Genomic DNA, 23,065 nt, shown 5'->3' on the forward strand with positions numbered 1-23,065 from the left:
TATGGCACTAGTTTCCTGAACATGTGTGGTCATCGGTCACTATCTTTTTATACATGATCCTTTGTGGCCTTACATATTTTTGCTCTAACTGAATTAATAAAGACCACTTTTTGGTTGTGTTTTACAATATAGACAAGTTTACATATTGATAGAGGGTTACAAATTAAAGATTTAAAAATGTGATTTTACACAACTTGGCTGGGAGAGTTATGAGTTTAGAATACATTTTCTTTGAGGGAATTAAGTGAGACTTAAAGTTTTTGGAGGTACAGTTTCCCCCTGTTAATTCAGAAATCCTGACTTTGAAATTTTTGTTTAAAACACATGAAATACATACTGAAAGATGAAAGATGAATGAAGCCTCTCTGAAAATGTTGTGTCTGATCACAGGTTACTTTGACTTGAATGCAGTGACAACATACAGTTGTCCTTTAACAGTCAAATGTTCCACTCCAATCTTAGTTCACGTAACATGTACCCTGCAGCAGCATTTTCAGGCATGGGAAATAACTATGTAGAAATAATCAATCTTTTCACTGATGATCTTGTTTGCTTTTGTACCTCACAAACTCTCTTGATGTAGCAAAACATAGAAATTATCAACCTTATGTAACATAAAAAGGTTTATTCATTTGAAAAACCTGAATCAATCACAACTTCACACTCCATGCATGCATCATAGTGCAAAAAAGGGACAGAGAGACAATATTTATCATACATATAATTCTTTTATACTACAAAATAGCATTGCTGTTTTATCTGCTGGGTATAGTGTACAATATATCGATACCCCACCCTCACCCTACATATACACAATCGTACAGACAAAAGATCACAACATTATAAAATAAGCAACAACTGAGTCATGTGCCGAGTTCAATACTGTAGCCCTCATTCTCAAAAGCTGTACATACAAAGAGACTCTCAAGTCATTCAATAAAGCCGCTCCCCGTTCATCGGAGGGTTAAAGTGCAGTATAGAAAAGTTTACGCAAACAGGAGAAAACGAGACAAGAGAACAAAACAAAGAATTGATAGCATTGATAAACTTCAAGTGATAAAAAATATCTTGGGCCACACTTTGTTCTACAGGTCCATCATTTCAGAATACTTCTGAGAATTTCCTTGAAAACAACATGATTTGGTACAGAGAGTTCCTAAAATGATCCAAAAATATTCGTCAACTGCACACCAAAATAATGTGAATAGATTTTGGGAGGCAGGTTTACAATTCAACTGCTTTCAAATTGTTTAGGAAACTCATATGGGTTATTACAAACTACCATCTGTGATATTGTGAAACTATTAATGATGAATGTGTAGACTTCTTGTGCATATTTGGTTAAATTACTTTTAAATGTATTTTCAATATCTGTTTATCAGATATAATCTCAGGAAAAAAATAGGTTCAAATCCCTAAATAGACAAATTTGGACATGTTTGCCACTTATGTCAATATAAACCAAGCTTTTTTATTCAATCAATTGTTCTTACTCCCAAATTAGTACCAAATTAAAAAGTTATTTCCAGAAAACCTGTTGAATGCACAAAAAACAAACAATGTTATGCTTTGGGAGAATTACTTTATGTCTTATAACTGATCTGAGTTCTGATTTGTCCTTAAAGGGAGTTGCTGAAACATAGAAAAAGCAAACAAAACAAGCAAGAAAAACAAATCTGATAAATGACCTTAAAGCCTACTCCCATCATTGTTAAGTTACACTGTAGAAAGGATGCTTTAAACCATCTCTACATTAACAGTGGACGAGTTATCTGGCACTTAAAAAAAGACGTATTGTGCCGTTTCTTGTTTCTATGTCTACCAAACAAACGGATGGAGACAGTGCTTGTTGTGTTGGTGTGGAAAAGTGAGGACTTATAGTAAAGACTGACATGGAAGAGTGGACTTACATTAACAAAGAGAGAAGACGAGGAGAGAAACAGATGATGCTGTTAAGTTTTTCGTTATGGACTGTGCTTTCTTATTATCTAAGTGAGTTGATGTAACATACAGGAGGCTTAAAAGGTCCAGATTAGGCTGGCTGAGACTTAAGCACCTGTGTCTGTTATGTACTGGCAATAACTACAATCATCCTCCTATATATTCATCACAGAAAAGATGTATAGCAAGAGGTAAAATAAGTGATGAAAATGTACATTCATGAGTGCTTCCTTAATGCTCACACAAGTTTTGGTAATGTTGAAATGGTAGGTTGCATGTTGAGCTGGTCTAAAAGTTGAATATAAATTGAGGTAATGTGAAAGCTTTTTTCCCTTTTCTTTAGCAGTTAATTGTATCTATTAAGTTTTGTCTTTGGGCATCAAATTGCTATAAGCAACAACACAAAAAAAACTTAAAGACACAAAGAATTACAACATGCCCCTCCAAAAACCAACAATATGAAATATTTCCCTCTACATTTGATGATTCTTCAATGATTGACTTAAACCAAGGAGTGTTCACATGTGTGTTATATAACAGGAGTCCCAGGTGGCAGCAGGACATAATGGAAACAATGACTGGAAACAAAAAAAAAAAAAAAACAGTTAAAATTCCACCGGCTCCTTGGACTGAGTCAGTGAGTCTGTGCTTCATCAGTGTGCAAGTCAACAGGAATGTGAGAGGAGCCAGATCCAGAGCTTTGGATCCTACTGGGTCTTTTCAAATAAGACATTAGAGAAAACGTCAAAAATAAAGGAAGTGATGAAAATGACTACAGTAGAACTACAAAAGGAAAGGGAAAAATTACAAACTGTTCGAGGACTTGAATTAACAGTCAGCTTTACATTTGGAGTGAGAGATGAGACTACATCCACATTAAGCCGGCTCAGTCTCAAAATATTATCTTTACATCTTCTTTTTGGCATACAACCAACGCTAAACAGCTGTTTCTCTCAACCAACTTTGGAGCTGCAAGTTCCTTGTGTCTTAGTGAGTGTGTTAGACATCACTGCTTTTGCACACAGTACAAGTTGACAAGTACAAGTACAAGCAACTCAATTTACAATTTTGACTTTCACTGCAAGTAAAATATATTTAAAAGAAAACACCTTCTTGTGACTTTTGTCATAATTCTGTTTTAAAGTAAGGTTTCGGATAAGCCACCTGAAGGTGCTGGCTCACTGAGGGTAGTTAAAAAAAAATGGCTGGTGCTTTTAAAAAAATGGTCTTCAGAGTGGTAACAACAAAACCTTTATAGAAATATATAGAAAATGTTTGCCTGCCTTTTTAACCTAGTGGGAAGTAAACTGATAGACCATCTTTCAGCAACCTTTAAACTTGAGCGGCATCTTCCAGTGTTGAAAAGTTAAGCCATAAAAACCAATCCATGACTACTTCAAATGTAATCCATTTTGTAACTGGAAGTAGTCCCTTTGTAACTGTATTTCTTCAGTTTCAGTGTGCTTGAAAGACAACGACCAGGTTTAAAATACCACTAATAATCTTGGCACAGAGACTTGCTGACATATTTATAATGGCTGGTTTAACAAATGTCGTCAACACAGTGTGCATACCTCCAAAATCTGGACGAGACAACTGCTACTTCCAGCTGTTTAGCAGCAGTGTTAACATACACACAACCATCGACCTTCAGACAGATGGCAGAGAATAATCATCCACGTCTTGTGTTGAGAGGACTTGTAAATCAGCAGCAGTTTCATCAGGGCAGTGGGTGACATCACTTCAAACTGCTTGTGGTAAGCTATGATTGTCAAATGTGAAGACAGGAATATCTACTCTGTGTTAGTGTGTGTGTGTTTGTGTGTCTGTGGTTTCGTTCCTCTCAACAGCAGGAATATTCAGTTGTTATAAAGTTCTATATAAGGGTTCCACAAAACATTACAAGGAACAGGTATATTTAGAAATTACAGCATAACGTGTGCATACATATTTCAACTCCTTAATGTCACATGACCACATGTACTCAAAGACCGGCGCCTTTGAAGTGGAAGTCACATGTAAGTCTGTATCTGTAAATGCTGGTGGAAATACACACCAACTGTTAAAAAAATAGCTGAAATACACTTTGTACGTGCTTTGAATCCACCACATAAGTAAAACTTGCTTCTGGAATAGTTTGGCAGTGATCTCATACCAAAAAAAAAAGTCAAACAATCTGGACATATTTTTATAATAACTCCAGCTGCGATCTGGCTTTCAGGAGCTCCCTGCTGCTCTTGTGCAAACATTGTGTCCAGCAGCAGGTTTAAATTGCCAGAGCGTGTAAAGACAAATTCTGCCTTCTCAGGTCTTTGAACGACTACGACATCTCTGTCAATATGTGGTGGTTTTTTGTGTGTGTATGGAACTTGGACTAAAACTGGGCCACCACCATGTGTGAGCTGTGATTGGCTGTGAGGTCCTTATGGCAGTCAAACCAACAAAAAAAAAACCCAGGTAAAAGTTGGACTGCCAGAAAAACGAGCAAGCAACAAGTCCACAGATGCAGTAACGATAGAACGTGGTGTTTTTGTGTTGTTGTTCTATTGCTCGCCTGCCTGTCTTCTGAGTAGTGGCTTCCTGCAGGGGAGGAAGCTCCTGCTCTCCTCTTTCTTTTCCTGGTGATTGATGCTTTTTCAGACTTTACATCCTTGACATCCTTGCTCCACAGACAGGTCTATCTCAGACATGCCTACCTCTACTCCTGTGATGATAGAGGACTCTGAATCGCTGCTGAGAGGGGGCTGGTGCTCACCTGAGGACACAGAAAAAAGGTTATCTGTTACTTGACAGGTGACTGTGGGATGCAGTTTTAACAGTGTGTTTACACAGGGACAAAATCTATGATCAAGGTTAAATTCTTGGGGTTAGGCCTTCATGAAAACCAAACTGTTTTTTCCCCCATTAGCTTTGCTGAGAAGGTTCCCAGAAGTATAATGATAACAAATACCAACTACCCAGCATCCATATATGGTTATGTGCATTGTGTCAGGATAGATAGATGGGACAGTACTAGGTACAACCCATATTCCAGCAACAAATCAGGCCTCATTGGTGGCTACCGACTACAGACAATAAACGTCTGACACCGTAAGATTGAGAGCTCCACAACTTTTAACGACAGCACTCATTACTCAGGATAAAGACACCAGACATTGGCCCTCCATCACTGTCAACCCACAGCAGCAAGAGTCTTGTCGGAGTGGCTGTTCATCTCATGCTCTGTGTCTGCCAGTGACAACCTCTTTGTTGGTCCAGGAATGTCAAGACATAAAACAAATAGCATCTGATTTACACACTATTTAGTCTGGTGGAGAACACCTCCTTGTGGTGGGGTGATCTCCACCACTCTTCAAGCACACAGAAATAAACAGAAGTCTTTGAGCTTCATCTTCTTCTGAATCCCTTTATGGCATAACGAGGAGTACTACGCCAAAATGACATATTTTATTTCTGTTCTCCATTTAGTTAAAGATAAAAATAGACTTATATTTTTGGCTGTGAGTAGTACTAACTCATAAAACATTAACCTGCTCCTGTGCACTGTAAGTAGTTTGGAGCTGCATACTTACATCATGTTTTAGCTGAAATTTTTTTCAATCAATAAAACTAGTATTTGTCACTTGGTCAACCATTTAGCCTTTCTATTGTTAAGTTATGTTTTTAAAATCTAGATTTGATCTATTCAAAAGTCAATTTTACAGGAGGCATTCAATTCTAATGCTAATTTTTACATTTCAGAAGCAGGAGCCAATAAATACTTTGCAATCATGCCTTTATCAGGACTGAACAATATTGTGAACTGGGGTTTTTTTTTATGAAAGACCACATGTCTTCTTCTCCAACAGTGGCTAAAACAGCTTGAACCTTCATACAAAAGAGTAAATCAGATAACACAGAATTCTCAAATCTCCTTCATCTCGTTACACATGTAAATCAAACCTCCTGATTTTATTATAACTGATGCTGACTTCAATTAATCTTTTTTTCTTTGTTTATCTATTGTACAATTGATTTTTTTGTAAAGTGTCTTAGAGAAACCTTTAACCCTCCTGTTACGTTGCAGGTCAAATTGACCCTTTTTAAAGTCTATTTTAGGTAATATATGCCTTCCAAACCAGCAAAATGCAGCATAAAATCTGGACAGCATGTGTCGTGTCAATTTATCAACATCACTTCCTAAAAAAATATACACTGCTGACACTTTTGGATAATTGAATATGCCCCGTGAATATTGACCCAGGAACATTATTGCTGTTCCACAGAAATGAACATAACAGGAGGGTTAAAGCGCTTTTATAAATAAAATGTATTATTATTTTTATTATTATTATTATTATTATTATTATTATTATTATTATCATCATTGTTGTTATTGTTATTGTGATTTTAATTAAAAGCCATACTCAATTCCACTGAACTCTATACGAAATTTTTTTATTCAGATTTGAAGCAAGAAACCAGAAGTGAAAAGAAAAGTGCAGCTTGACCTCTGTCAGTCCTTTATTATGGATCGGTTTGAGTCTCCCGATACAGTGACTGTTCATAGATACAGTTTGTGCCTGTAAGCAGAAAGAGTAGGAGCCAGTCTGACAAGCTGAGCAGTATACATTGGCACAGAAGGCTCAAACACTTCATCTTTTCTTTACTGTTCCACTCTGCTCCTCCAGGTCTTCAAATAAAAGTTTAATTATTCACCCTACCCTGACAGTAACCAGACCTCTGAGTGGTCAAAAAACAGTAGGAACCACAATAAAAACCAGTGAGAAGAGTAATTAAACCAACCAGATGCTATTTGTTAAATTTCCACCACGGACAGGCTACCTCCATTAATGGCCTCCTGAATTTCTTGTTTCAATGATTTACTAATGAGACTTAAGAATGAGCCTTTCCATATCCTTACCTGATTATTATTTTATTTTAAGTCATTCTTTCCTCTCTATTACACATGGGAATAAATAAAACATAATTGCTTTTTATTCCTCCTTCAAGGCATTGCATAGGTGTTTTATTACTCGACTCTAGATTTTTAAAGCCCTTGAAAAACACAGCATGTGTCTGAGCATGTGCGGTTTTTCACACAATGAAGTGCTAATAGCAAGCAGATGTTAAACAACTTTTTACAGCCTAAAATGTACAAGATACTTAGGAATATGAAGACGTACAGTGTTGATGTTGATTGAGTTGTGATATCCTGGAGAGGCATCTCTATTCTACCCTTCTGTATTGTCCAAAGGGATCTGAAGTGGTGAACAAGACCCAGGTGCCTGTTGAGCCTGGATAAGGCCTCCAGATAAACAATTTAGATAACACATAACTCAAAGTCAAAATTGTGTGTGCTTACTGCCGGCGATGACGTAGTTCTCCTCCCCTGCCTGAGGTGCTGCCTCTGGATGAAGCTGCTGAAGGCCTATTGCTCTCCCAGCAGGATCCAGAACCACAGAGCTCTCATTAACTGTGACTTCACTCGCTCCACTGATGGCGTTGGTGGGTGGACCCCCGACAGATGTCTCATAGTCTGGAGGAACTTCGTCTGAACAGTCAGCGCTGAGCTGAAACATGCAAAACACGTCTTCAGAGGCACTGTCTTACATACTATGGATACTTATTACTTTTTTTCACCCTGCATTTAGATTTGTCTAAATATGTATGAGACTGATGAAAAGACAATGAAGAATCAAAGGGACCTTACAGGGATTCCCAAAGCTTTGAGGATGTTCATTTTACACATGGGACACGTCCGGTGGTCTTGTAGCCATGGATCTACACAGTGCTTATGAAACACATGCCTGACAGAACAGGGGGACAGAAAACAAACATAACACGATAAAAGCAATGCTTAACTGCAGTGCTCTGTGAAGTGTGATATCCTCTGTTTAACTACATATAACCAACAATATGATATACTTAGTTTAAGTTACAATTAAGATTAAGATTAAGAACACAAACCTTACCTGCATGGTAATATCCTTACAACATCATTAGGTTTATAACCTTCAATACAAACTGCACAGTTGTCGAATTCTGACTCAGTTTCCTACAACACAGAATAAAGCACAGACAGATATAGAAAAGGTGTGAAGAGACATACAAATATTCTTAAACATAACTAGATACTTAAAATATGAGTAAGTAAGATTTAAATACTCATAAAAACATTTTTGTCTACTTTTTAAAAAATGGAGGACATAAACATGCATTACATTTTTGCAAGTTGTAAAGTAATCACATATTTTTGCATTGTGGAGAAAATCATTTACCTTGTCTCCTTTCTTTATAGTGCGTACTTGCAGCTTACTGATGGCCTTTTTGGCAGCATCTCCCAAACGTCTCTGCAGACATAATAAACTATAATAATGACAAAGCCAGCTGTATAAAAGCATATATAACCATCAGTTCTCAGCATGTACCATATTGTTTTTTTAATATTATTTTCTGGTTTGCCGCACATTTAGTGAACGCACACCAGCACGACTGGGGACTCATCAGTTTCACTTCTTCACATTTGCTTTATTGGGAATAAACAGAAAAGAGCCGATATCGCCTGCTGTGTGTTTAGCAAATGGAACGGAGTACAAAACACCATCACTGTTGGAGAGCAAGTCAATGACTGGCAATGACTAAAAAACCGAAGCCTAAAAATAGATCCAAGGGACAAACTGAACACCAGTTAAGTTTGAACAAAATGGGGATTCGAAAACCATCGTTATTAGACAAAGTTTCCGACTGTACGTTGAGATGGATTTTATAATTCTGGCATCAGAGGAGTGGAAGGAAGTTTGAAAAACATGTTTTCTGAAAGGATTTGGTTTGCCATTAACTAGAAAAAAAAAGTAATGTTATCACAGTGTCCTGTTAACAAAGGCGAGTAATGAATTGTAGAAACACCTCTGTACTGTTTAAAGGGCTGTGACACCTATTTCACCATTTGAGCATGATTATAAATATTAATACAAGTAAAAACAAATCACAGCAGATTTAAAATTGACAAAGGAGTGGTGTGACCAAGGTAAAGTTTTGCAATAGCTATCAAACACACCTTACTCTTTTACCTTGCTGGGCTGCCTCGGTGATAATACATTGGAAATAGATTTGTTCAATGTGGGTAAATTCTTTTCACAGCATAAATCAAGATAATTTGAAGTGAAAATTCAAACAATGGTTGCCATGGCACTGGCTGCTATCATAACAGGCAAGATGGGAAATTATCATTGCAGACGTCATAGGAACGTCACAGGAGGCCGTTCATAATAAAGACCATGGCATTGGCAGTATTTGCTCAGTTGGCTCAAAGAGCAAAGAGCTGAGTGGGTTGATGGTTCACTGGTTTGCTATGTCTCTGATTCGTCCAGCTGTCAGGCTAATTCTGGCCTCTACTCACAGCCTTACAGTGAAACCAGATGGAAACATGCATGATGAGACCACAGCACTGCAGTACTGTCAGTATCCCTCAGATCCAGAAACACATCAGCCAGAGAGTTAACTTTAAGTGAACATTTTCATACCTGGTTGCGGTCTCGTGCATTGGCGTAGCGGAACCTCTGGATATAGTAGAAGACAAGCCAGGCGAGGGAGATGATCATGAGAACGATGAAGGAGATGGAGACGAACACCACAGACGTTCTGCTCACGTACTTCTGCAGGTTGCGGGTTCCTATGGTTATGTGCAATGTGACCGCAATGTGCTGCTCCAGCAAGGCCAGAATCTCACGACCTTTAGGCTCTGGGATCATGATGGCCACAACATCCCCTGTACCTGAACAACACACACACACACACGCACACGCACACGCACACATACATACAAACAAAATTAATTAATTAATACAGCTGTATTACATAATTTTATAAATGATTGGTTGAAGTGGTTTGGAAATGTTGATTGGACAAAACATGACATTTAAAGAGACTGCCATGCACAAGTAAAACAGAGATTTTCTTTATTATCATGTATTTTGGAGACAAAACTTCTTAGCAGTAAAATAAATCACCATATTAATATAAAGTTGGTTAGTTTTGATTTGATAAATAATAAAAAAATATATATATAAAGCTTCAACTGTTAACACTTAAAATTAATTCAGAGAATAAATGACAGAAAAAAACCAGTCTGTTTTAAAGCTCCTGCTAGGAGTTTTTAGCAACTTATAAAACAGGCTGAAAATAATACTGATGCCTTCCTGTGACCCACAAAATCAAACAGGAACATTAAGATCAATGTCTATAAAGTCATGTTTTATGCTTGTAACCACTGTAGGAGGTAGGTGTCAGACAAATTGAGTTACAGCATGTTGCTGTAACGTTCTTTGTTTACATTTTCCATAGCATGACAAGATCTGAATAGAGACAATAACTACTGCGCTGCCTACATGGGCACCAAAATTGACAAACTGAATGTTCCTCATAAGAGCTTTGAATTTGTTTCTTTGGTCATCATGAAACCTACAGAAATAAATCGCAAGCACACCCCATAAGAAAATAACAAAAGGTCCAGCTACAGACTTGTTTGTAGAGGTTATTACTTATATCTCCAACAAACAGAATGTATCTAGAATGAAAGGAACCAAAGCACACCTTACTTACAAAGTTTAAATGCTATGATAATACATAACCTTGGTTACTCAGTTATGATAAAATTAGACAAATGTTCATTTTCGGTTTTTTATATGTACACTGCCAGTCAAAAGTTTGGACACACCTTCTCATGCAATGGTTTTATTATTTAATCATTTTCGGCATTGTAGTTTAATACTGAAGACATCAAAACTATGAAATAATATGCACTTGCAAAGATATGGATTACAACAGTAGTCAAATAGGGCTATCCATTGTGCACTAACCCTACCACTGAACAACAAAACTGATGGTCTCAAACACATTAAGAAGGCAAGTAACTCCACAAATTAACTCTTGGCAAGGCTGATGTTAATTAGAAACCATTCCAGGAGACCACTTCATGAAGCAGACTGAGAGAATACCAAGAGTGTGCAAAGCTGCCATGAAGGAAAAAGGGGGCTACTTTACAGAATCTAAAATATAAAACATATTTTGGTTTGTTGAACACTTTTTTGTTAATTAAATAATTCCATATATGTTCTTACATAGTTTTGATGTCTTTGGTATTCATATACAGTGTTTCAAATAATTAGTATAAATACAAACCCTTGAATGAGAAGGTGTGTCCAAACTTTTGACTGGTAGTGCATATGTTTTGGGGCATTTTTGCCTTTAATGGATATGACAGACTGAAGAGCCACAGGAAAAGCAGGGAGCAGAGATAGGGAAGATACTGTATGTAGAAAATGGTCGAGGCAGGGAGTCGAACCTGCGACCACTGTGACGAGGACTACAGCCTCTGTATATGGCGCGCACGCTTAGACCGCTAGGTCAACAGCGCCCCAAAATGATCTACTTTTTGTTGACTTTTATCATCCATTTCTAACATATTATGAATTGGGATCTAAAGAGAAAGAGATGATAAAAGGAACAACAGCTGGAAACCTGCTTGGAGCTTAGACAGGACCGAGCAGATAAAGCCTCACTTTTCTCATTTAAGAGGCTTCCTCTACAGCTTCTGTTGCTCTGCATGCCGTGCACAATGACAGTTTTGAGTTGTAATGGCACTGAGCATCTTTCAACTCCTGCCTCTGAAAGCTATCTAGGAAAAACACTGAGTTTACAAAATTGGATTTCTGTGGGGTTCCCTTACAAAAAAAAAACCTCCTTGCTTGTTGCATTAGCATTAGCTAAGATTGTGCTCCTTCTCATCCTCTCAGCTAATGCCTCTCAAAAGTCCAGTCCCCTGAGGTGAAAGATAAGCTTAACCTACTGCTACTAAAGCTACAAATGTCCAGTTCTTTGCAGAAAGTTTTTTTACAGCTCATTTCTCTGTTCTGTTAAAGCTGCTGCTGTTAGGAATGGTGTAAAAAACGTTGCTTTTTTCTGCTGGGTTTGGAGAAAAGGTCATAATGCCCATCGGTACTCATCGGTAAGTGAAGTAATTTGAGACTGTTGCGAAATCTCTGCATTTTCCAATGGCATTGTATCAAGCAATGTTATCATTCCCCTCGTTCCCGTTATGACAGACCAATCATAGCTTATCTCCAATCCTCTGTCCTGATTGGTTAAGGGGCGGCCCCTACTACGTCCTCCGATTGGTTGAGTCCGCCACTATCATGACTGCACACGCCGATCTGTGTTGTGGGGCTAAGAGGAAATCTGGTTGGGAGGGATAGTGTTGACATTCGAAGTCCCTCTATCTGAACAGATGTTTACTCTGTGACTACCAACAGCAGCTTTAATAAGAATAGAACTATTTTCAATAGAGGAAAAATATAAGTAAAGTTTCCTGTTTATTAATATTGTATTTCTATATTTGTTCATCTAAGCTGTCACAAAAAAGTCAAGAATGATCAACCCTCCTTCCGAAAGTTCATTACATAACTTCAGATTTCAAAAGTGCTCAGAGAAAAAAAAAACTGTTTCCAGGGGACAGTAAAAGGTGACGGACACACCCAGACCACTTGTGCTTTCAGTGGTTTTTGCCTCCCAAAATTACTGACTTCATATTGGTAAGTGATGGCAGAATAATAAAAAAAAATGTATGACATGCCAACACACACAAACACCAGCAGAATGAACAATTTTTCACCACTTAGAAAAATCTGATGCTGCTTCTTACAGCGTTGTTTTCCTTGAGTTCTTTTTTTCTTACCTTGTATACGTGTGTAGGGAAATTGTTGGAGGAGTTTTAATAATGGGTTTCATTTATTTGCATGTGTTGATCTGTAATACTGGGACAGGACATAGACGCTGATGAAATCCTCAGATATTTGCTTATTTCAGAGCTACTGATATTCACGACTTAAACTGCGATGAGCCTAACTATGGCTGTACAAAGAAACAAATGTTATATTCAAATATTAAGTGCTAGCTCTACTATATATCTATTTAATCCAGAGAGCACTGACCGTTAAAAAGCAAAAGACCAAAGAAAAGATTGATGCATGCATTGTTTCTTTTTTACAATTTGCACAAATACCAGTGTATTTTATCATCAGATTTTAAATTCAAACATTAACATCTGTACCTGCTTCCATATGGTTGAAATTCCATTCTACATGTCTTATTTGAATATGTCTGTAATAAGGAAATGACAGACGGGCCATAAAGCTGAAACAACTCTGTAGCTTCTAGCAACGAGGGAATAACAAGGCCCCACTCTTTCATCTGCACGGCTGTCGCTGTTTCCAGGAAGTGCATCAGCAGCCTGACAAACTGTTACATCATATTCCTTCTGTCACCTCTTTATGGCTGCATGGAGTCACAGTGGCTCCCTGTGGTGCTTCGATCCCTCGATCAGTCACTATAAACCGCAGCTTTATTCAACCTGCCATCATCAACAGCACCCTGCCAGATACAGTGTTGTGACAGAGCCATTACAACTTAACAAGGATCTGCACCAAGCTATTTCTATAATATATATTTCTAGTATGATCTTGCCAAAGCCCAAGTAAGACTGGCAGAGAAGATTGTGTTTCTGTTTTCCAGAGGAGTTAAAGGCTTTGAATCTGACTGATATGCTTCGATTCAGTATATCAGAGGGTGAAAGCTATGGTGCACTACTCAGTCATGCTCATAAATCCCTTTATGTAACAGGTTTGTTGTAAACTCAGCACAGCTGCAAAGTGCTTTGTATGAGCAGGTTTGAGAAATCTGAATTATAATATGTTTTTAGACTGTTTCAGGAAGGAGGAATCAGAGCAGGCAGCATGTCTTGGCAATAAGTTACAATTTTGAATGTCTAGAACTCAATACAATGATTGTAATTCTAGTTTCAGCTAAAAAATAGAGCAAATCTTTTTTGGAAAAGTCAGCATTCTTTACCATAATAGTTATGGCAGAAATGAGTTCAAGGCACTTTGTGTGCTGGCTGGCAGTATCTCTCTTAATGCAAAGTTTTAACCCTGCATTATGGCGGCTGCTTCCTCAAAATGAGCTTCTGTATGCTAGAGCTTCTGGAGTAAACCTTTCTACAAACAAAGACAGAGAGGAAACAAAGGCCTGTGTTTGGACAGCAAACAGATGGCAATATGCTGCCAGACTGTCAGACCATGAGCTGCCACGCTTCTTCAGTGAAGTTTCTGCTAATGCCTCTCTCAAATACAATTTTTAACAAGGTAAGCATGTTGTTGGACACCAATTTCAGAGTTTTCAATATATAAAGTATATATTTCAAATGAAGGGTTTAGGAAATAAAACCATAACCCATAATTCTCAGGACTCCCGACTACCTAAATGCATGAATATTCACAGTTTTGTAAATCTCCTTTTTAATGTATGTAACCTTACATAAACGCTGACCGGGCTTTATTAAGCGTGACCTGGTGCCGAAGGGAAATAACTGGGATGTAACAAAAGCCTTTAAAACCACAACATGAACCACATTAACCACAAGTATTTCAAGAATGAAACTGTTGCTTCCACACCTCGTAGACTTAAAAAGCCCATGCATGGCCAGTTTCACGGTCATAGCCAACAGAAATACAGAAAGGCATAACAAGGCATGTAAGATTTCCCTAAGCCTTGACTCTTATCTCCTTCTTCTGTCCAGTGTGACGTAGTCAGAGTGGACAGAAATAGCTGTTTCTAAAACAGGAGGTAGGAGACTGAGAATGAACTTGTGCAGAGATCTCTTTTCACACCCATCTGACCAAAAAGGGGGCGTAAAGTGGAATAAACAACATACTCAATGGGTTAATTTAAGGGACATGGGTCTGTTCACTGTTGGGATTTCATTTCATTAACAGAGCTTTGCTCAGCTCCAGAGAGGATAACACTGAAGCAAAGATTAGCACAGAATTAACTATTTTAACAGCCATATGCTAACCTACAGCTGATAGTTACACACAAGTATGCTATAACGTGTTTAACAAACATAAGAACATTAAAAAGTGGTTCAGAGTGAGAAATTTAATAAGCTGTTTGAAATTTTAGGAGATACCTTTGTGGTGGCAACACTACCCACAGTCAACATGTAGCTGAAGCAAGCAGTCAATTTGCTTGCAACTGTAAATGATTGCAAGGGGAAATAGCTCACCAGGTTCTGTCCCAGGGTCACCAAGAGCTTTTGAAAATGACATACTGTAACACTGTAACATTACAACAGTATAAATACTAAGGTTAAAGGCACTCCCGTATCTGCACATTAAACATGTAGCTGAGGCTGACAATCCATTAGCCTTGCTTAGCTATGTTGGAAAGCTAACAAAAGAAAATAAATAGAATAGATATGTCTCACAGGAACAAAATGCTAAGTAGTTGTTCACATTCAATACGGCACTGAGGCTAGCAGTCAATTTGCTTAGCTTAGCTTAAATGACTGGGAACAAAGAAAACACAGAGCCTGGTTCTGTCCCATGCTAACTGCGTTAGTTCACTCCTACAGTAAAATTATCTTGTGCCTGTGTGTCAAACATGTAGCGGGGACCAGCAATTAATGGGCTATGCTAACAAACAGCTAGCTTGGTTAAGTCCCATCCATAGACTGTATAAAATATGGACGTAGTATCCGTGACATCACCTGTCTGTTTCTGAAGCGCTGTTTAGAGGCTAACCGTCGGCGGGAGCCATATTGCTGCTGTTGAGCGATTGTGACGCAAAGAGGCGGGCTTTGAGCCTCCTAGCCAACAGCTACAGTGTTCCCGCCTGTCAAGTCAGCTGTCAAGTCAGCTCTGCCTCTCATTGGAAGAATCGTAATCTAAATATCTTCAAAATTGCCGCGTAAAAAAAAAATTCACCCCCATACATTGTGTGCTGATCGAGAAATGAGCTATCCAGACTACACTCATCTTTTGTACCAGGCTGTAAACATGTTTATTTCTGCTGTAAAGATCGCCTTTTTTGAATTGGTGTGTATGTGGTTTCCGGTACTTCCGGAGCCAGCCTCAAGCGGATCCTCGATGAACTGCAGTTTTTAGCACTTCCGCATTGGTCCCATCGTAACAAAGCTTTAACTCCAAATATCTTGTTTGATTATTCTGTTTGGCTTTAACATCCTCTCCTAGTTTTACAACATCTATAATTATTACTTGGGGCTGAGCAAGTGTCAGGCAAACATTATTAAACTTTCAGTTTTTGTACAAATTGGACAAAAAAACAAACAAACAAACAAAAAAAGTTTACTAGTGAAAATATTTTCTTAACCTTTGGTCTAAGCCAGTTATCACCCCCCCCCCCCCCCTTTCCAGTTTAACACTAAGCTGTCTTGAGCGACTTATTTCCACTACAGTAATGAAGTATCAGTGGTATCAACCTTCTGGTGTAATCCCTGCGGAGACAGCAAGTAAGCATTTTCTTTAATTCTATACAACTCATCTGGGAGATTAAATGTGGTTCAACATAGATGTACAATCAGTAATAAGGTTTGGTGGAGCTTGACAGGAAAACCTTTAAGAATTGATAAACACGGTTTCACAGAGCTGGCTTTATGGTCCAAGGTTGAACATGACTCTGACACCACTCAGCCTTACATAATAGAGCCAGGACATGAGAGGTTTCTGGCTCTGGCAACAGTGGATTTTACAGCCCAGCTGTGTTGGCTCTGGACAGGGGAGTGCTCCATTATTTCTCTGGCAGCCTCACATTCAGTCCACACATTAAGAGCCATATTTTGTCACTGTACCCTCTGTTACTGAGTGCTTCTCCACTGCTTTGTCAGCACACCTCTCCTCCATACCGTTTCAGTCTCTTTAGGTGTTAGGTGTAGATTTGTATTCATGACAATGTTTGAAGCAGGGCAGTCCTTTGAAATAGCCTTTTACGTTGTGCTGCAGGTAACTTAGTGGTATGCAATGGAGCCTTTGCAAGTAGTCTACAGTATTTGACCATTAAGCATCTTTTAGTGTAGTAGAAACAGCAATAAAACTAATGGAAAATATTCTGTTAGAAGTGAAATCACTGTAAAATTTAAACAAGAAGAATCATTGCAGACTCTTTGCATCCTTCCTCCCTCAATATGGACCTCTGCTATCAGGAAGAAAAGATGCTTAAGTGTTTATCAAACTCCTTAAAGCTTGTGCCTGTTGTCGCCTACATTAAGGTGTGGAATTCTAACCAAACCTTAGTTCAACATAGTAAATGTGCAATAAATACAAAAACACTTAAGCACTCAGCGACTGAGCATTTCTATTTCAATGTTTCTTTTGGGGTGGCTGTCTTTTATTTATTAATCATGTTTATGTCATTACAATGTCTAGCTTTGTGTCAAACCCTTGTCATATTTTGTGATGTGTTTTATGTCAAGCCATGCCTTGTAGAGCAGTGCTTTGAACAACTTTTCCTTTGCAGACAACATAGTTCCCTCTTCTTTACCAGTGAAAAACTGTACTGTGATTAGCAGCAAACATCTTTCAAACCGGTTTGATCTCTAGCTTCATTGGGGTAGCACATTGAGCTGTAAACAATAGACTAACTTATGCACACAGCCAGCACACACAGAGCAATGTTTGAGTATATTGTCACCTGATGCATCCAAGTTCAACACTCTTTTTTGTTTGATTTCCCATCAAACAATATCTAGCTCTTTAGCAGCTAAATCCTCCACTGTGATCACCATTTAAACATAGAATTTGTCTCTCTATTTACTTGTGCTTGGCAGCTAGCCAACTGTGGTTTCTTTTTCCTTTGGAGTTATGTTTTGGCATTTCAGCCTTTCCTGATAGAACAGCTGAAGATAAACAGGGAATGTGGGGAGCAGAGTGAGGCAAGACATGCAGCATGGAGGCAGCGTGTGGCCGGGAGCCAAACCGGCAACTGCTGTGATGAGGACTATAGCCTAAGTGCATGGGGCACGCGCTTCGACCAGGGTGTTTTGGGTGTTTTAACTGCAACACAGCAGTCTTCTTCAGGTACTTAAGATATTTAAATAAGTGTATGAAGAAACTTGCCCACATGATGCTATAAAACAAGTCCCTACATTTGAGTGAAAGCTTAGGAAGATTTGCATTGCATTTCAATTATCTATTTATCATTGCACTTGTCTTCTCTGTAAAAAAAAAAAAGATCTTTAGGTTCTAAAAAAAAGTCTTGACCATTATGCCTTCAGGTGCTGCATGCTTATTGTTTGAACATCTGTTTCTGTATAGACCCTCTTGTCAAACAACCTTCATGCATTGTGCTGTTGTCTGGCGCAGGTGTAGTGATCTGCTCAACTGTGCCTTTATGAAAAGTAGCGACACGCTGTGAGCCAATTTCCAATGGAAATTCAAGTCAAGTGGAAAACATGTCTCTGCCTGCAGCTGCTGTTGACTTCTTAAAGTCAGCTTTTACTCTTGCAAAGGAAGGACCATCAGTTAATCTCTGACAAATAAGAATCACAGGACAGCAAAATAATAAAGACTCACAGGAGAGCAGAATGACAGTATAAGGTGGGACTAACTTTACAAAGCAGACCTGCCATGTGCACCTGTGTCCCAGCTGAACATGAGTGTAAAAAACCTAAAATCTGACCATCTAGGACTTGAAGCATTATACAATAATACAAAAAGGATCAATGAGATACCACATCATTCACGCAGAGGTAGGGTTAGTTCCAAATGTGTGGTTATTGATCTCACTTTCTAATGCTAGTACAAAAACTGCTAAGTGAACCTGGTTAATGTAACCCTCATATTTACAATCTTTATGGTGTCCTTTACACAGACCGGATGAAATTGTATTTGCATCTATTCTACAACAGAAATAACTCTTTAACTCACACTCATCTAAAGCAGATGTAGATATTAAACATCAGCAAGATACCTCTATATTCATGTGTAATAGTTACCTATGGGTATTTTGCCTGATTTACAAAACATAGAGGGACAATAGAAGCTTGAGTGTCTTCAACACCCTCAGGTCATTGTGCATCCTTTCACTGAAACAGCCCCGAGAAGTCACTGGAAGAAATCACTGCAGTGACAAATCAACCAGGTGAACAAGCTATTTATCAACTCTTTAGTAAAGCTGAATGTTTATTTACCTACAATGAGAAATTAACATAAATAAGTGCCCACACTGTTTTGTGACATATTTTTCATTCTACTGAAATTATCAAAAGGTGCTTGGAGCTGTTTAAACAGCAAAGTGTTTGTCTCGTTATCTATGCAAGAGCTTTCTCTGCCTTTGGACAAATATAGTAAAGAAAACCCCTTTAACTGACACTGAGGTCTGTGTTTTCAGGACACTTTGCAAGTGTCATGTCAAAAGGTGTGTTGTTTAAACAAGGCTTATTGACACATGTCAGTTCCTAAATAAATGTGTGCTTTGGCACGTATTGACTGTGCCCTAGGTCAAAAAGAAAAATAAGCTCAGTCTCAAAGTCATTTAACTGTAAGTTTGCAGCCTGGGCTTGTCCAAGGAATTTGAAATTGAATACTTAAATGTACATTCCAGTTGATTCTTTATTCATGACTTCATATTCCTGAAAGGTAGACTAAGTTTAGAATACAAATACAAACATTCACATTTTTTCCACTCCGTGTTTCTTGCCAGTTAATGATGGGAACTTACCACCCTTTTTATTACATCGTTTAGTAGTCATTAACTGCTTGGTAAAAAATCAGCAGCACTAGTGAGAGTATTTTTTGTGTCTGAATGGTTACAGTATACAGCAGGTGAATTGAATGTTAACAGATGAAATTACTTTATTAATCACTTTTGTTGTTTTTATTCTCAACAAGAAGCTGGTTATTCCTCTTGAGTTTTTCTGTTTCAGAATGCAAAACGCAGAAAGATGATTTCACTAGGTATTGAAAATAAACCAAGTTAAAAAAATCAATGGAAGACAGAAGTTTTGAGTAGTTCTCAGTCCCTATTATAGATTGTAAAGTAAAGGGCTGCAAATGGGCCCTAAAATTGTTGTGGGCCTGCATCAATAACCACTTTTTTTAAATACAGTTTTTCTTTCCTTCCAAATTTTAGACTGTCAACCATTTAACTTCACAACAGATTTTGTGTGTGTGTGAAAAGTCCAAATCGTATACAAATACAAACGTTGTACCTCTTGGTGAAAGATATTGCATTGCATTTGTATCTGCAATGCAACTCAAGAGTCCGGTATCAAAATGGACAATTTGACAAACTAAATTAGTAAAAGCTGTCATGGTACTTCAAACTAAACTTGAGAAAGGAAAATATTTAGCTGAAAACATGCTTAAGCAAGACCTTCAGACAGCATCAGGATGTTGATAATCTGCTCATGTATTCTACTTAGACAGTCAGAGCGCTTTTCTACTTCACCGCCAAACTAATTGATTATTTGAGATGCAGAGGGGCCCTGGGACTTCGCCAGGGAGAATGGAAACCATTTATCTCCCGACAGGGCCGGCCCGTGGAATAGGCAGTATAGGCAAATGCTAGGGGCGCCGGCCCTCCATTGGGGGCGCCGCTAAATGAGTGAGGAAGAAAATGTGAAGATAATAGGAAAAACAATATTGTTTTATCTAATTTAATTTTGAATTAAATTGCGGAATGATGCCAGTAAACATTTAAAAGCTTGTGATTCACTTTTGGTTTTAAAAATAATGGTATGCAAATCAGTTTTTGAAGTCTTTAAGTGTTCATGATTAACCTGTTTTTGTTTTGTTGTTGTTGTTTTTCTTTACACTTTTGAAGCTGTTAGCTTAATGAGATAGAAAATGTAGGCTAGGCTTAAATAAACATTTTGCTTCTGCCTATTCAGTCATGACTTAATACATTACTGTTGCTTTGTTTAAAGTGTCTGCACTGTGAAATTGATTGTGTTATATTGACTGAATAAATTCTACTACTATTACATTATGCATTTTGAAATTGTATAGTTATTTTCCTGCTAAACATAAGTGTTATTACCATTCTAATAATGTCCTTTAGGGGTTATTTTTCTTTTAAAATAAAGGAAACCTATAAAACATAAAGCTGGATGTCAGTTTTCTTTAAGTGCAGCCTATATGTGATGTGATGTGATTGTTGGTGGAGTTGGTTATAATACAAGGGGCACCAGTTAAAATCTTGCCCAGGGCACCAAGTCGGTTAGGGCCGGCTCTGTCTCCCGCAAGAGATAACCCATGCGAATGAAGCAACTTCTAAATGTCACATTTGTGTGCTTATCTGAGGCATCCATCCCTCGACAGGGCAGCAGGACTCGTGGTGGAAAAGATCTCGCTCTCTGGCAAGTAGTCTCTTACCTGGATGGGGCATTGTGATGGTGTCGTTGGCACTGCTGGAGCCCACATTGTATATGACAACTGCAGAGGCGTTGTGGTTTGCGACGTTCCGGATTTTCTCCCGGTATGTGCAGTTCCCCGCAGCAACCAAAGCTACCCAGGCGGTGTTGGGAGAGACAGGTGGGAATCTGACGTTGGGGTCGCACGCCTGCCTGTCCTGCAGTACGGATGGAACCAGAACCAGTCCTCTGGCTTCTTTCTTGGGGGATTGCTCGCCATAGCGCCCACACTCTGTTTTCTCTGTCTTCACATCCGAAGTGGCTGGGTCCCGGTAGGTGATATTTACAAAAGCAGTGTACCATTCCTCTTTCTCTGCAACCGTAAAGTCCAAACACAGCAAGTGGACGAAACAGAACGATAGCAGCCACGTCGAGAGAGCCAGACTGCGGCAAGCTTGGATGAGGGACGGGGCCATTGTGCGGCTGGTTCTGGGATGGAGCTCAAAAGCTCTCTGAGTCTTCGCTGGAGGGGTTGCGCCAAGTCCCTCTTCTTCTCGAGGGAGGTATAGGGTAAAAAAAAAAAAGGCGTTAAATCTTCATTATGGCCGGAGCCAGACACCGGCCCTCATAGAGGAGGTGTTCTGGAAGTTTGTGAGCTACGTGAAGGAGTCCACTCCACACCACCTGCAGGAAGAGACAGCGATGTGTGTGTTGTTGTTCACAGTCAGCTGTTTCCAGTCCTCGCTCAGGATTGGTTCACCGCTCATTGGCACGTGACCTGGGCGTGGACAAGGTGTCCGCCGCCGTGTGGCACGCGAAGAAATTTAAACAAACCACGTTGACTGCAGCCAAAATAAATGTTTTTACATTTTTTTCCTTCAGTAGCTATGCATAATGCCAAAAATAATTACTACTACCTGTAGATAGCATTTCATGGAGGGTCCAGCTAGCAGGGAATGTTCTCACCACACAAACATTCCCTATAAGTTCTGATTATGTTTCAAGACAAGATTTTTAGTGTAATATTCAAAGAACATCTTAAGGATGTTTATCAATTTAGATAATGTTCCTTTTTTGTTAACTATTAATGAAAAAAGAGCATTTTGTCTTCAACGTTCAGATGATTTTTTGATAATATTCTTTAGGTAACTGACAAGGTTATGTTGCTCAACATTCAAAGAACATCTTAAGGATGCTTATCGATTTAAATAATGTTCCTTTATTGTTCACTTTTAATGAAAGAAGAACATTTTGTCTTCAACATTCAGATGATGTTTTGATAATATTATTTAGGTAACTGACAAGGTTATGTTGCTTAACATTCAAAGAACATCTTAAGGATGCTTATCGATTTAAATAATGTTCCTTTATTGTTCACTTTTAATGAAAGAAGAACATTTTGTCTAAATCGTTCAGATCATGTTTTCATAATATTCTTTAGGTAAAATATTATTGAATGTTTTCTATAAAATGTTTCTATAATGTTACTTCATAACAAAGAAGCAACATTCTCAAAGCAACATGTAAAAAATGTTTTCAGGATATTTCTGATGACTCAAATCAGAAAATGTTTTGTTTAAGAATATTAAGGTGATATTTCATTAGCACAAAGATAGAATGTTTTATCTTTAACATTCAAAGGGTTTTTTGATAACATTCTTTGGGTCAGAGATTATTGAATGTTTTTAGAGTACGTTATCTGAGAATAAATTGTGAACATAAAGAAAACTACCCACTGAAAATTTTTGAAGAACATTAAGGCAGAATATTTGGGCACTGTTGTCACTTAACATTTTCTGAATGTTTTAGAGAATGTTATCCGAGAACATTCTGTGAACACAAAGAAAACTTGCCGCTAAAAACATTCCAGTAACATTAACAGAATGTTTTTAGAACAAAAAATTGCTAGCTGGGAGTATGCTGGTCCATCTGACAAATAAT

General features: G+C 38.3%; 1 protein-coding gene across 3 annotated transcripts; it reads right to left on the reverse strand.

The window, feature by feature from the left end:
- Nucleotides 1-610: 610 nt before the first annotated feature.
- rnf150a (ring finger protein 150a) lies at nucleotides 611-21,953 on the reverse strand. 3 transcript variants are annotated; one of them, XM_034688943.1, is made up of 7 exons: nucleotides 21,147-21,953; nucleotides 9,447-9,697; nucleotides 8,202-8,273; nucleotides 7,896-7,978; nucleotides 7,634-7,730; nucleotides 7,286-7,493; nucleotides 611-4,696 (listed from the first exon to the last, which is right to left on the reverse strand). In XM_034688943.1, exons 1-7 carry the CDS (start codon nucleotides 21,598-21,600, stop codon nucleotides 4,578-4,580), a joined length of 1,284 nt encoding a protein of 427 aa, XP_034544834.1. In that variant the 5' UTR covers nucleotides 21,601-21,953; the 3' UTR covers nucleotides 611-4,577. The 3 variants fall into 3 exon arrangements, with proteins under 3 accessions (XP_034544834.1, XP_034544835.1, XP_034544836.1); XM_034688944.1 differs by lacking the exon at nucleotides 611-4,696 and adding an exon at nucleotides 6,402-6,503 and having other exon boundaries at nucleotides 21,147-21,845; XM_034688945.1 differs by lacking the exon at nucleotides 611-4,696 and adding an exon at nucleotides 6,514-7,181 and having other exon boundaries at nucleotides 21,147-21,845.
- Nucleotides 21,954-23,065: the final 1,112 nt, after the last annotated feature.

The sequence above is a fragment of the Notolabrus celidotus genome, chromosome 7 (assembly GCF_009762535.1).
Source record: "Notolabrus celidotus isolate fNotCel1 chromosome 7, fNotCel1.pri, whole genome shotgun sequence".
Taxonomy (NCBI): Eukaryota; Metazoa; Chordata; class Actinopteri; order Labriformes; family Labridae; genus Notolabrus; species Notolabrus celidotus.